We start from the raw sequence: 13,556 nt of genomic DNA, 5'->3' as shown, positions 1-13,556 counted from the left end.
AGGAGAAAAGGCACCTCCACCCTCCCCAGTGACGAGAGTAGTGGGAAGATTCACAGTACAAAAGGTTCGGGTGGAAGAGGGTGTCCACTCACAGAAATGGCCAGATGCCCTTACGGTACCTGTTACCATAGGTCCCATAGTATCAGTGTACAACCCAGAACAGAAACAAGACGAGAGTCCGCTGCTAAGGGGGAGTGAGAGATGCACCAGCGAGGACAGGAGTAATGGAACAGAAGGGTGGAGGCAGTTGCCAACGCCTGTAGAAAGAAGCGCTCCTTTGGTGGCATCGGCAGACTCCTCGGAAGAGCAGATGGGTTGGAGGGGACCAATGGATCTGAGGGGACCAAGGCCGAGGTCGATGAGAGAATTAAGGCCAGATTTGAGGGCTTGGGAAACCATCGTGGACACTCAGAGTGATAGATCGAAGAATGTCTTTGGGTCAGAAAATCAGGACACTAGGATGGTGTCTCACGGCGCACCTAACGAAAGCCGACAGGAATGGGAACGAGAAGGGGTGGGAAGTAGGGATGCGTCTCATCACACCTCTAGTGGCAGTAGACGGAAGTGGGTTCGAGAAGGCTGGGAGAACAGAAGGGTTCCCCCTAACACACCTGAAGAAAACAGAAGAGAGTGTCAGGACAGTGGAGGGAGGGACTCTAATGAAACTACTAGCCAAGGTACATTGAGGGCTGTAATCAAGGCAAGAAGGATAGATGTACTAAGGTTAAAAACAGAAGTGGAGGAGATAGTGGAAGGTACATTGCCACTAGAAAGGATCGAACTCTATGAACCAGATGAGCTACTATTCGTGGCAAAAGATGTCACACGGAGGGCGAGGACAGCTCATGAGAAGCTCTCTGAACTAGCGAATAAGTATGCGGTAGACTTGACGAAAACGAAAGCACTGCAGAGTGGCCACCGGTTACAATATTCAGATCAAGATCTAGAGGAAAAGAGGGTGATCGGATTGAAAACTCACATTAGGGAACTGATTGCGGGAATCCGAACATGGACCCCGTTGGAGAAATGGGAGGAAAGGTGGTCTAAGAGAAAGAGTGTTAGAAGGAGCGTTCTGGAGACATCTCCGGGAGGAGGGTTGATGCATACAGAGGCATACCCCTTGCGAGAGATGGCTCATGGAGGTTATGTACATGTACCCTGGAGTAGGGGAGATCTGGCTGCCTTTACGAACACATTTCCAAAGTTGAGGGAGAGTCCAGTGGAATGGTACAAACAGGTGGAAAGGTTCGTTAAAATCTCGAAGGTGCTGTGGATTGATTTGAACACACTGTTTGACATTGTGGTCCCAAGCGACTTGTGGATAGCGTGCAAGGTTAGTGTTGAATGGCCCACCGCGGAGCCAGAACGAGATTCGGCCACGAATGGGCCGTCACCCAGGGTGATGGCAAAGTATGAACAGGCGATCACGTGGCTGAAGACTAAGGTACCACCACAGGACATAGACTGGGTGAAAATAGACCGGACTAGACAGGAACCAAAAGAGACAGTGCATGAATACTACGAGAGGTTATTGCAGATCTTTAAGCCGTACAGTGGGTTAGATGTGATGGACCCAAAGGATATGGGACAGTTCGTATCCAAGTTTGTTCTAGGACTAAGGCCTGATATTTGCCTTATGATACAGCAACATTTGATCTGTTGGCAAAATAAACCCCTTGATGAGATTTTGAGGTACGCGAGGTATTGCAGTGACGAGATAGATTCGAAGACAAAGAAGCTTAAGGACAAATTGATGTTAGTACAGATGCAGGCAGGAGGACAGGGTCAGTCCGCTAATGGCACACTGGGAAGGAAATCAGGGGGACAAAAGAAGGACAATGAGGAAGGTCCGAGACCTAGGATAGATATAGCGACCCTGAAAAAGACGACCAAGTGCCATCAATGTCACGAGGTAGGGCATTGGAGACGCGAGTGTCCCCATAACCCTGACAATCAGGTACAGGAGGAGGAGGAGGAGGAGGAAGTACAAGCCCCTCCGGTACGGAAGGTGACAGTGACCAAATTCCAGACGACGAAAGGGGGGGACGTCAGCCCCTAGGGCTCCAGTTCCCCAGGCACCGAAGATTTCAACAGGGAACAAGGTATACAAGCAGATGCCTTTCATAGTGGAAGGGGACGAGTGTTACCAATTTGATCCAGTGACAGGACGGTACGTGGATGGGGAGGAGGGCTGTACTCTAGGAGCTGTACTGGAGGTAGATCAGAGAGGACCCTTTGTAGAGGCAGATGTAGATGGTCATCCCACCACATTTCTGGTTGACACTGGTGCCTCTCGCTCCACTGTGCGGTCTGCGGTAGTCCCCAACTTACCCCTTTCAGGACAGACCATCCAAGTAGTAGGAGTTGCAAACAGAAGAATGACAAACCCCCTGACTGAGCCAGTCCCTGTGAAGATCGGAAGTTTCAGGGATAGACACCAGTTTGTAGTGTGTGATTCTAGTCCTGTGTGCCTGCTAGGAAGGGATCTTTTATGTAAACTAAATTGCACCATTTACTGTACCCCAAAGGGAGTTGAATTACAGACCAACGATGATGATGCTGACTTAAAGGTTGCAAATACGCATGTGTGCATTGAGTTGTACCCTGCTATAACTGTGGAGGAGCTCCCTTGGGACTTGAGAGACTCGGTCTCCCCAGAAGTCTGGGACTTCACAGGAGAGGAGATTGGACTGATCAAAGGAGTAGAGCCAGTTAGAATTCAAGTGAAGTCGAATGCTGAATTCCCAAGGACACCCCAGTACAAGTTGACTCCGGAAACAATTGCAGGGATAAGACCCGTGATTGAGTCCATGATTAGACAGGGAATCCTAAAGGAGGTTATGGGCAGTCCCTGTAACTCTCCGATAATGGGGTTGCAGAAGCCAAGTGGGAAGTTCAGGATTGTGCAGGATTTACGAAAGGTTAACAACATAGTTGTTCCATGCTGCCCAGTGGTACCGAATCCATCAGTGATACTGTTTCAGATACCGTTCCAAGCTGAATGGTTTTCTGTGATTGATTTGTGTCAGGCTTTCTTCTCTATCCCATTGCACGAGGAGAGCCAATTTCTTTTCGCATTTAAAATAGAGAGTCGCGTTTTAACGTGGTGTCGTATTCCCCAAGGGTATACAGAGAGCCCATCGATCTTTAATCAGTTGCTGAAGAGGAATCTTGAGAGTCTAGTACTGCCGCAGAACTCTGTTCTTGTGCAGTACATAGACGACCTCCTTGTTGCGTCAGACACAGAAGATGCTTGTAGGATTGATACAATTGCCTTGTTGAACCATTTGGGAGAGAATGGACACAAGGTGTCTCCCAGTAAATTACAGTACTGCCTGCAAGAAGTGCAGTATCTGGGTCACAGAATAGAGAAGGGAAAGAGAAAGGTGTCACCGGACAGGATTGAGACTATCATGAGAATGAGTGTGCCCTCGACTCAAAGAGAGGTCAGGATGTTCTTAGGCATGGTGGGCTACTGCCGACAGTGGATTGCTAACTTTTCTCTGAAGGCAAAACCACTGCAGAAACTGACGCACAAGGACGTGAGTGATCCGGTACCATGGGACACAGATTGTATGATGGCCTTTCTCGAGCTGCGAGAAGACCTGTGTCGCGCTCCAGCTCTGGGAATGCCTGAGTACACCAAATCATTTGCATTGTTCTGCTGCGAGAGGGAGGGATGTGCATTGGCAGTCTTAGTGCAAGATCATGGAGGAGTCCGTAGACCAGTTGCATACTTTTCGGCTACCTTAGATCCAGTAGCCGCAGCGTTGCCCGGATGTCTCAAATCCGTTGCTGCAACAGGTGTCAGCATTGAAAGGTGTGAAAGTATCGTGATGAGATATCCACTGACAGTGCATGTACCTCATTCTGTGGAATTGTTGATGACCAGGACCAAGACGCAGCACTTGACAAACAACAGGCTCACACACTACGAGCAGGTTATACTTGCTGCGGAGAATGTGACCCTTAGGAGGTGCTCTGTCTTGAACCCTGCTACTTTGTTACCATTACCCAATGATATAGAAGATGATTGGGAAGACCATGATTGTCTTGATGTAACTGAACTATGCACCAAACCTAGACCGGATATTGTCGATGTGCCATTAACCGACCCTGATGAGATTTATTTTGTGGATGGCTCATGTGTAAGAGACAATACTGGTCAGTTGAGATCAGCCTTTGCTGTCTGCACTATTTCTGGAATAATTGAAGCAGCCTGCCTGGAAGGAGTACACTCCGCGCAGGTGGCTGAGATAATTGCATTGACACGCGCCTGTTTGGCAGCCAACGGCATTAAGATCACCATATTCACGGACAGCCAGTACGGATTTGGGGTGGTTCATGACTTCGGCCAGTTGTGGTCTCAGAGGGGTTACATGACATCATCGGGCTCCCCAATCAGAAATGGTGAGTTTATCAGGTTATTGCTGGAGGCCTTGCAAAGACCTGCAGAAATAGCTGTGGTAAAATGCACAGCACACACCAAGGGAATGGATTTTGTGACACAAGGGAACCGTTATGCTGATGAAGTTGCACGTTATTGTGCAGAGCAGGGATACTCCTTTACAGAACAAACAATTGAGGGACCAAGGGAAAGAACCGAACTAAGCATGATGCTTGAGGTAGCAGACACATGGGAAGAGTTGAGAGACATGCAAGGACAGACATCTGATTATGAAAAAAGAGTGTGGGAATCGGCTGGCTGTGTCAAAGGAGATTTGGACATGTGGGTTTCAGCGGATGGAAGAGCTGTGTTACCAAATGAGTTGGTGAGTGCAATGGCACGACAGATACATGGTCCTGTGCATTTGGGGAGGGATGCGATGGTGCGTGTATTCAGGCAAACATGGTACAATCCAAAATTTAGACAGGCTGCAGAAGCAGTTTGTCAGAGATGTGTAACCTGTCAACAGCTGAATGTTGGGAAAAGAACACCTGTTACATTGAGTCACATTGGGAGGTCCGGCGGACCTTTCTATAGGATGCAAATAGACTTCATCAAGATGCCGAGGTGTAATCGCCTCAGGTATGTCTTGGTGATTGTGTGTGTGTTCTCAAGATGGGTTGAGGCATATCCCGCTCGTAGGTGCGTTACACTAACAGTAGCTAAACTATTGTTGAGGGAGCTAGTGCCACGATTCGGGATTCCGACCTCTTTGGAATCGGACAGAGGAAAACACTTTAATAGCGAGGTTGTGAAGATGCTTTGCTCTGCCCTGAACATTGACCAGAGATTGCATTGCAGCTATCGACCAGAGGCTTCTGGCATAGTGGAGCAAATCAATGGGACCCTGAAAGCTCGAATGGCAAAAGTGTGCTCATCCACGTCCCTGAAGTGGCCCGACGCCTTGCCATTGGTACTAATGAGCATGCGTAGTACCCCAGACAGAAGGACAGGGCTCTCACCTCACGAAGTACTGATGGGGAGGGCTATGAGACTGCCATCTATTCCTACAACTGCCTTGATGAATATCACAGATGATGCGATTCTTGACTATTGCAGAGGACTTTCTGATGTCATGCGTTCTGTGTCTCTTCAGGTGCAGGCTGCTGAAATCCCGGCTTCTAGCGATCTTTGTCACGACCTGTGCCCTGGTGACTGGGTCCTGGTGCGGAAGCACGTCAGGAAGAGCTGCCTGGATGTACGTTGGAGAGGGCCTTTCCAGGTGATTCTAGTCACTACTACTGCTGTGAAGTGCGGTGGATTGCCAAATTGGGTCCATGCTTCTTACACCCGACGAGTCCCAGCACCCTCGGAGAGAACAGCTCCTCTCGTAGATGAGATAATAACGAAGAAGAGGATTCATCAGAGGGGGCAAGTCAAGCGGTGGGGGTGCCTGTAGAACTTGGGGACTCCCCTGATCAAGCAGGAAACGGGCAAGTCGAAAGTGACACGGAATCTGCCTCAGAGGGAGGAAGTGGCGGAGAAGGCGATTTGAGCGCAGAAGAGGTCGACAGTGGAGACGAACAGGGTGTGCGAACGAGAAACAGACGGGCAAGAAGTGCAGAGGATCATTGGCCCGAGAGACGGAGGCGAATGAATGTGAGATTGGCTTCCGAAATAGATCTTGCCCCTGTGTCCGAAGAATCGGATCCGGAAGAGGGAGAACGAAGGTCTGAGCAAGGGGGTCCGAGAAGGTCAAGGAGGGTGAGAGTACCTTGCCAAAGATACGCCACTCCAGAGTGGACCTACCCTTTTACAAATGCCAGGAGTACTGAGGTCCGGGAGGGTGAGGTCAGTAGCAGTGACCAGTACGATCCTAAATGTTAAGCTGGAAGTGATACTGTTGGTTCCTGGACTTGAAATCGAAGGTAAACTGACACTCACCATTCCCAATCCCCCTCTCCTGAGCAAGATACGTGATTTACTCCTGGATAGACTGATTTTTCCTACATTTGTTCCCGACATGCCAGCATATGATGAAGTTGTGCTCCGCATGGAACTTTTAGATTATGTGTTGCAGGCAATCGGATCAAGTATAATCATAGACTATTGAGAACTTTGAACTTTGATTTTGCTTTGAAAGACTTTGAAAAGACTTTGTAAATAACTGTTGAACTTAACCTAGAGCCGAGTGGAAGAAGAATCAATTTAGGGACTTTCCACAGAGGACGGAGAAGGGTTAAGGTTGTCTGTTGATGAAACAAAAGAAGAACTGAAATGGGACTTTCCGCCTTCCAAGGTGGTTTGAGAGACTCAAATAGCACAGAAAGAGACTTTTGGGTGCTTTCCGAGAACGAACTACTTTGTACTGAGACCATGGCGTCTGGAAACCCGAATCGTAGAGCCAAGTGCATAGTAGGCACTCTTTTAGGAGGAGTGATACTCCTTATAGCTATAGTAGTTTTAGTTTCTTATTTTGCACCACACGAACAGGTAGAGAAGGCTGTGGGGACACCGACACCTACCACCCCTAGCCAGAAAGAAGACAGAGAGCGAAGAGAGAAAGCCATACTGGCTGCAGAAAGCCGTAGGCTACACACTGATCTGTCTAAAGGAAATTTTGGGCAGAATGCGTATGCAAAGCTGTTGTATGAATACATTGAGGCGATGGATGCGAAGGACTGTTATGTGTGTATGCAGCTGCCAGCTTCAGTAGATGAGGGTATTAGATACCATCACCTTCTCTTGACATGTGGAATATCTTGTAGTTTGCTGATTAGTATCCTTTATGGGCGAAATCACTTTGAATATTTCTTTTCGAATTATGATGCTGTGTTACCAGAAGTCCCTAATTACAAGCACTTGAACAAGTGGGATTATTATAAGTCAGAGGACAGACTTGGATATTTTTTCATTCCCACTCAAGAGCTAGATACCCCGTATGCACACCGACACAACCTGACATGTTTGTTATCTGATACAGAAAAGAAGTTCATTGAACAAGTAGAAGATAGGTACACGAAACAGAAAAAGTTGCGAGATTCAGGGCAAGGCAAGGTAGATTGGACCGAAGAAGAGAAGCAGCATAAGTCAAGAGTGAGCTATGGTCCAATAGCTCTAGATGAAGTACAGAAAGGGAAGTTGTGTCTTCACAGACCACAGACGTATTATGAAAATGTGTATGTGGGTCAGACTACGTGTGACCACACCTTCACATTAGAATACTACACCAAGGACTTTTTGAAGAGCGTGGTCCAGGTGATTCCTACTGTGTATTTTGTTTGTGGAAGGAATGCCTATGTGAGATTGCCAGAGAAGTGGTATGGAACTTGCTACCTAGCAATCATCTTTCCCAAGATTTATCATACAGAAGATTTTGCACTCTTAGAGGGAGGGCCTCAAAGGAGGGTAAAGCGAGGAGAAAGTGCTGGAGCAATTGTGGGGGATGTGTTTGGAGCAGCGATACCTATGTTGGGTGTCATTTTGAATGACATAAAGATATGGCGGTTGGCAACTGTAGTGGATGAATTGTCGATGAATACAGCTAAGTCATTAGTGCTGGTTGAGGGTGAGATGTTGTCGATCAGGACAATGGTTTTACAGAACCGACTTGCCCTAGACGTCATTCTAGCGAAAGAGGGCGGGGTCTGTAAACGTTTGAAGGTCCAAGAATGTTGCACTTATATACCAGACAACCCTAAGGATCTGGAGAAATATATAAGCAACATTACTGCAATCCATTATGAAATTGAGGACTTGACACAAGAGAATGCGTGGGAGACGGTTGGCAAAGGATTTGGGAAAGTTGGAAACTGGTTTGCCAATTTGGGAAGGAGTTTCCTTGGATTTGTGCTGAAGCCCCTTATCATAGCAGTGGCATGTGTGATTGGATTGTGGGGTCTAGTGAGATTGTACAAGTGGTACAAGTCCAACAGGTTGGCGAGATACGAATGGAGAGGCTGCAAGACAGTCAATACCGCAGTTTGAGAGCGTTGGAGCAGTTCAAGCGAGGGAAAATGGCCACAAGCTCAGTTTAGTTGGTTCTTACCCTGAAGATGATGTGAGGGTGGTGATGACACGGGTCATCAAAGGGGGGAACAGAGAGAGCGCCATTTACAGTGAAATTTGTAGGGGTGCAGTATATGTACAAGTAGTCAGCACCCGCATATATAGAGGACTTTTAATCATGGTTAGATGCAATGTATGACGATGTACTGAAGTAAATTGGTATTAGAAAATGTGCAGAACCAATGTTATAAAGTGCGAATTCATACTTGTTGCAATGTAGAGATGCTTTTGAAATGAAATCTTTCACTTTTGATAAGAGTGTTTAATTGATTTACTAATGTGCCTTCAGATTGACTAATGGAAACGTATAATCATGCTTTATGTACTTGAGAATTAGTCGAAATTAGAGAAAATGCATTTGTTGTTAAGGTTGAAGGCCTAGTGAACCCAGAGAATTGCTCATGTAAACGTGAGGCCTAAACTCTAGCAGAGGCCTAGTTCAAGGGAATGGGGCAGGCCTGTATGAAAATGTTTTGCTTAAACATATAAACGGTAGAAATGCTTATGAAAGAGGTTTTGGAAAATATTGCAACATTGATAGAATGTGAGCCTATTGCGTATATTCTTTTTGCAGGTGCATCACCAAGTAGATTATAGAGTAGAAGGGCCCATTGTGTATGAGAGTGAGAAATGCTAGACTCAGACATGGAGAAGTAGACCAGGAATTTGAAGATACAACTGGAAGCGACAGAGAGTCTGAGACCCAAGGACGTTTAACGGACAAGGATGGAAGAATGCCATAGCGGAAAATTTCATGTAACCGACACCTTCGAGAGGGCGTACTTGAAGGCGTGTCGTTCACATTTTGGGGTTTCGTATAAGAGACAGCACCCGAGGGTGGAGGCAGAGCAGATGGGCTGAGGAGCTAGAGAGAGCGGTTGGATGGTCAAGGAGCTTAGCTGTGAGGAAGGAGTCTCTAGTTAAGAGAGAATGTGGGCGAACTTCTTTGGAAGTTACCACAGCTGACACCTTTTGGTTAGATCTGGCTATTGTTGAGTAGGGATGTCACTTAGTATAGTGTAGGGACAGATTAACCTGGATTTATGTCTATTATCCCAATGAGTACCAGAACTCAGGTTATAGCTATTCTGTTCAGTCTGATGGGTTCTGGAATTGATCCTCGTATTGTTTATCAGTCGCCTGAGACTTTTCCGTAGGATTATGTTTGTATTAGTGCCTGTATATCTTCTAAACCTCTTGCTGAGGTGTTTGTACCTGCAGTTATTTTTGGTTATGTAATAAACCTTTCAAACTTAGTTTTGGTCAGTGGTTCTTGGGGGAAGTATTGGGAGTTATAAAATTGTTGTTGATTAAATAGACAGGATTGCCTAAATTCACTCTATGACAGGTAAAAAGGTCTAGTCGACCTGTGACGGGATTCTGGAGAATGGTAAGCAGACTCTAGAGGTGAAATCCCGCCTTTCCAATGGTGACATTTAGGGGATGCAGATGTTTTAGTGTTAAGTAGTTAGAACAATGATAGGGACAAGTAGTGTCTACAGCTAAGCCGAAGCATGTCTTATTGAACTCTGCTTGCTTCCTAATAAATCCTGTTTTTATACAGTCAACGCGTCTTCCCCACAGTCAAACAATAATGATAAGATGCTGCCTGGACTCACCTGGACTGTCTTGACATTGGAGGTGGCTGCAGTATTCTTCGTTAGTGCGTCCTGGAAAGCACTCAGTAATTTCTGCTCCATCGACTGAACGAAACTGCAGGAGTGCACGTCTTCTTGCAAGCCAACAACTTGCAGCACTGAGAGAGGAGAAAAGCGCAGAGGCGTTACATATTCATTCGAATGTTTAAAAACTTGTTTTGAGTTTTCAACGCAATATTCAAATTCTAAAAATGTGTGTATTTCCATTTACTTACTAGTAAACAGCATAGACTACTATTTCCCAGCCCTTGCTGTGCTCAAGTCTCCCACCGACATTTACCACCTGCTCAGTGCAGGTTGTAAGTGGGAATGTTAAACTCCACGGAATCAGGCAAATTCTGTACAAAGGACCAGTCAGTCCTGGGGCCTGCGGGTTATTTCCCATTCCCGGGAGTTTAACTCCATTAGCTCGTGAGGACATACCGCCCGGAAACGTTCATTTCAGGGCTGCACTAGGAGTGTCCGGCATGGATTTAACAAGGGGATTCAAAATGGGGCCGCAGTAGGAGTGAAGACTGCCTATATATGTGCGTTTCGCCCTGTCTAAACCTTTTGTCAAACAGTTATAGTGATGCTCACTCAGAGCATGACATGGGATGTTGAGTGGTCATTCGTGACTGAAGGTGACAACAGACTAGAATTCCCATGGAGAGCAGTGCAGAAAAAAAAGCTGCTGCTTCGCAAATTCAACTTTTTCAAACCTTGAACCGAAGGGTAAGCTAAACCATGAAGGACCATGGGGTGGTAACAGCATGGACCAGGCAAGGTATCAAGTGGACAAGTTGGACAAGCACGGAACAATGGCAGGTATCAAGTGGACAAGTTGGACAAGCACGGAACAATGGCAGGTATCAAGTGGACAAGTTGGACAATCATGGAACAATGGCAGGTATCAAGTGGACAAGTTGGACAAGCACGGAACAATGGAAGGTATCAAGTGGCTATTGCTGGGCATCCACATTAACTATATCTGATGAACAATCCGTGGAACTCCAAAGATGGCTCTGAATCTGAAGTGAGGAGTGTCACCCTTACAGAAAGCCAGCCTCCCGCCCAGTCCTCGCACCAGCAATTAAAAAAGCGCTACGAAGTTGCCTGAGCTGGCCACGCCATAGAGCCTTTTTTTACTTCAGTTTCCTCACTGCCATGCAACATACCTAAAAACATTGACAAAGCATTGGCGAGAGCGATTGGCTTTGCCAACGCTTGCTCACAAAGCTCCCTCACTCAAAGAGTTAGTATACCTGTTTCCTTTAAAGAACCTGTTTTTTTTTTATCTCTCCTTACTCTGGTGCCATCACTGAGATAACCCCCTACCTTTAGAAGAATTGCATCTACTCTCACCATCAGATCTTAGTAAGCACGGTTCATAAGCTTCTTGCATACCTCTACTACACATGGCATTTCTAATTTATCAGAATATTTTAAGACCTGCCTGTACATTCCTTGGTATCTAACATTTCTTCCTATAGCAGTGGGGGTATCATTCTCAAGCCAGTGCTGAGGAGGAACAACGTGTGTACCATGGCTTATTAACGAAGTACAGGCCTTCAAGATTCCTCAATGACAAATACATTGATTTGTCTTCAACACCACTTTCGCACCATCACGTTACATATCAAGCTTCAGTAATGCTATAATCTATGAAAGAAAATCTAGAGCACTATTAATTCATCAAATTCATGAAACACCCATGGACAGCGTCTCCTGTTGTACCACTAAACCATACAATTAACTACTATTTTCCTGTCGATGTAGAAACCTTTAAAGGCCTTAATAAGAAAATTGTGGTTTGCTTGTGAGACTACCATCTTATGAAAACATGTAAGCACCAGAAATAGTAACAACTCGAATTTCAATGACTCATCTGGCAAAGGTAATAGTCATTGACAAGGTTATTTTCCAAGTCAATGACAGCAAATTACAGTCGGACTGTAATGATGGCTATTTCATCATTCAGTTTCCCCAGAGAGTTCCAGTGGATGCTGCTTAGGATAACCACGAGCGGTACAAAAGGGGGTGGTGATGGACGGAGCATCTGAATCAATCAAACACTCACACCCAGTCAAAAGATCTGGGTTTAATCCATCACCGTTCTTTAGCCCATTCTGCCACCCCAGTTCAGACATGGCTATATCCAAATTAGTCTGACCCTGTGCCTCATGGGAACAGTCCAGCCCGAACTGCCAAGCCATGTCTTCCCTGGACCGGAAACAAGCTTCCGAGGACCGGTTTCTGGCATTCCAGCCGTCTTCAGCCCGGCTTGCTTGAATCCAGTGGATAACCAGGCATCCTGATTTGCTGGGACAGTTTTGTTTTTCTAAACATCTGTCCAAGGGTTTTCAAACATCTGTTCCAGCAGATGAGAGGTCACGTATTGCAGTTCATCAAGCAGGAAGTGGACATCATCTTTGGTTGCATGTGAGAATATTGACAAACGAAAAACCATTCTAGAAAAATATCTTGGCAATCCAAAATATGGCTGTGGTAAGTATATTTTGGTAAAATAGATGTAGCGTGTGGGGTGCCTCAAGGTTCAACCTTGAACCCAACATTGTTTAATATCTAGGTTACCCCACTAGCAAAGCTTATCAGATCTTTCAATTTGGACATTGTGAGTTATAACAGTCAAAATTAGATCACACTGAGAACGGACTGAGAAACTCAGTCATTCCAATCAAACTCCTGGGTATGTCTGTCAGACGTGGCTTTATGGATGAAGCATATTTTTATAAAACTAAAATTCTAATTGTGGGAGGGCCGCCTTTCGTCTGGTTTTAAGAGTGATGGCCTATTTCATTAGAATTCTGCCCTTTTCCTGTGTTCAATCTTAGACTAATCTTTGATGAGAAGTTAGACTGCTCTGCCTGGATTGCTACGACTACTTCTCACCTATTTGAGACTCTTAAGAAAGGTATCACCTTACCTTCTTGTGGAAATGCGATTCCAAGTTATTCATTCAACTCTGGGTTTGAAGCTGGATTACTGTAATGTGCTTCATTTTGACCTTCCTATATTCTAGATTCAAAAGCTCCAGGTGATCTAGAATTAGGTACCAAGAGTGTTCGTACTTATTCTCCACTAGGCGCCAATCTCCCAACATCTCAGATAACTTCTCTGGCTCCCTGTTGCCCAACATATTTCCTTTAAGAGCCAGTGTATTTGCCATAAATTCATGTAGGGCAAGATCCCAATGTTTTGTTGTAACTCATTGACCCTATTCAGACCAACCAGGTCCCTTCATTCAGCAACTTCGTGTTTACTGGCACTTACCAAGATTAATAGATTTTGCTGCTTCTAGAGCTTGCAAATCACTTCCTCGTTAATTATGCTTGACCTCATACCTTTTTACAATTAAGAAACATTTGAATACCTATCTGTTTACCATTTGACTGTTCTTGGACATCTGTGAGCTGTACTGTCTGTGGTGTTTTTCCTCCTAG

The 13,556-nt window shown here is 45.7% G+C and overlaps 1 protein-coding gene across 1 annotated transcript in view; it reads right to left on the bottom strand.

Annotated features, from left to right (window-relative positions):
- The window catches only part of KIAA1549L (KIAA1549 like), a 730,284-nt gene that overhangs the window by 359,061 nt on the left and 357,667 nt on the right, over window positions 1–13,556 (bottom strand). Inside the window, exon 5 of the mRNA XM_078680874.1 lies at window positions 10,075–10,211. Within this exon, the coding sequence (XP_078537000.1) occupies window positions 10,075–10,211 (137 nt within the window). The remainder of the gene's footprint in view (window positions 1–10,074; window positions 10,212–13,556) is intronic.

The sequence above is a fragment of the Lissotriton helveticus genome, chromosome 3_1 (assembly GCF_964261635.1).
Source record: "Lissotriton helveticus chromosome 3_1, aLisHel1.1, whole genome shotgun sequence".
Classification (NCBI taxonomy): domain Eukaryota; kingdom Metazoa; phylum Chordata; class Amphibia; order Caudata; family Salamandridae; genus Lissotriton; species Lissotriton helveticus.
The sequence above is the reverse complement of the archived record's forward strand: the minus strand, read 5'-3'. Positions and strand labels throughout refer to the sequence as shown.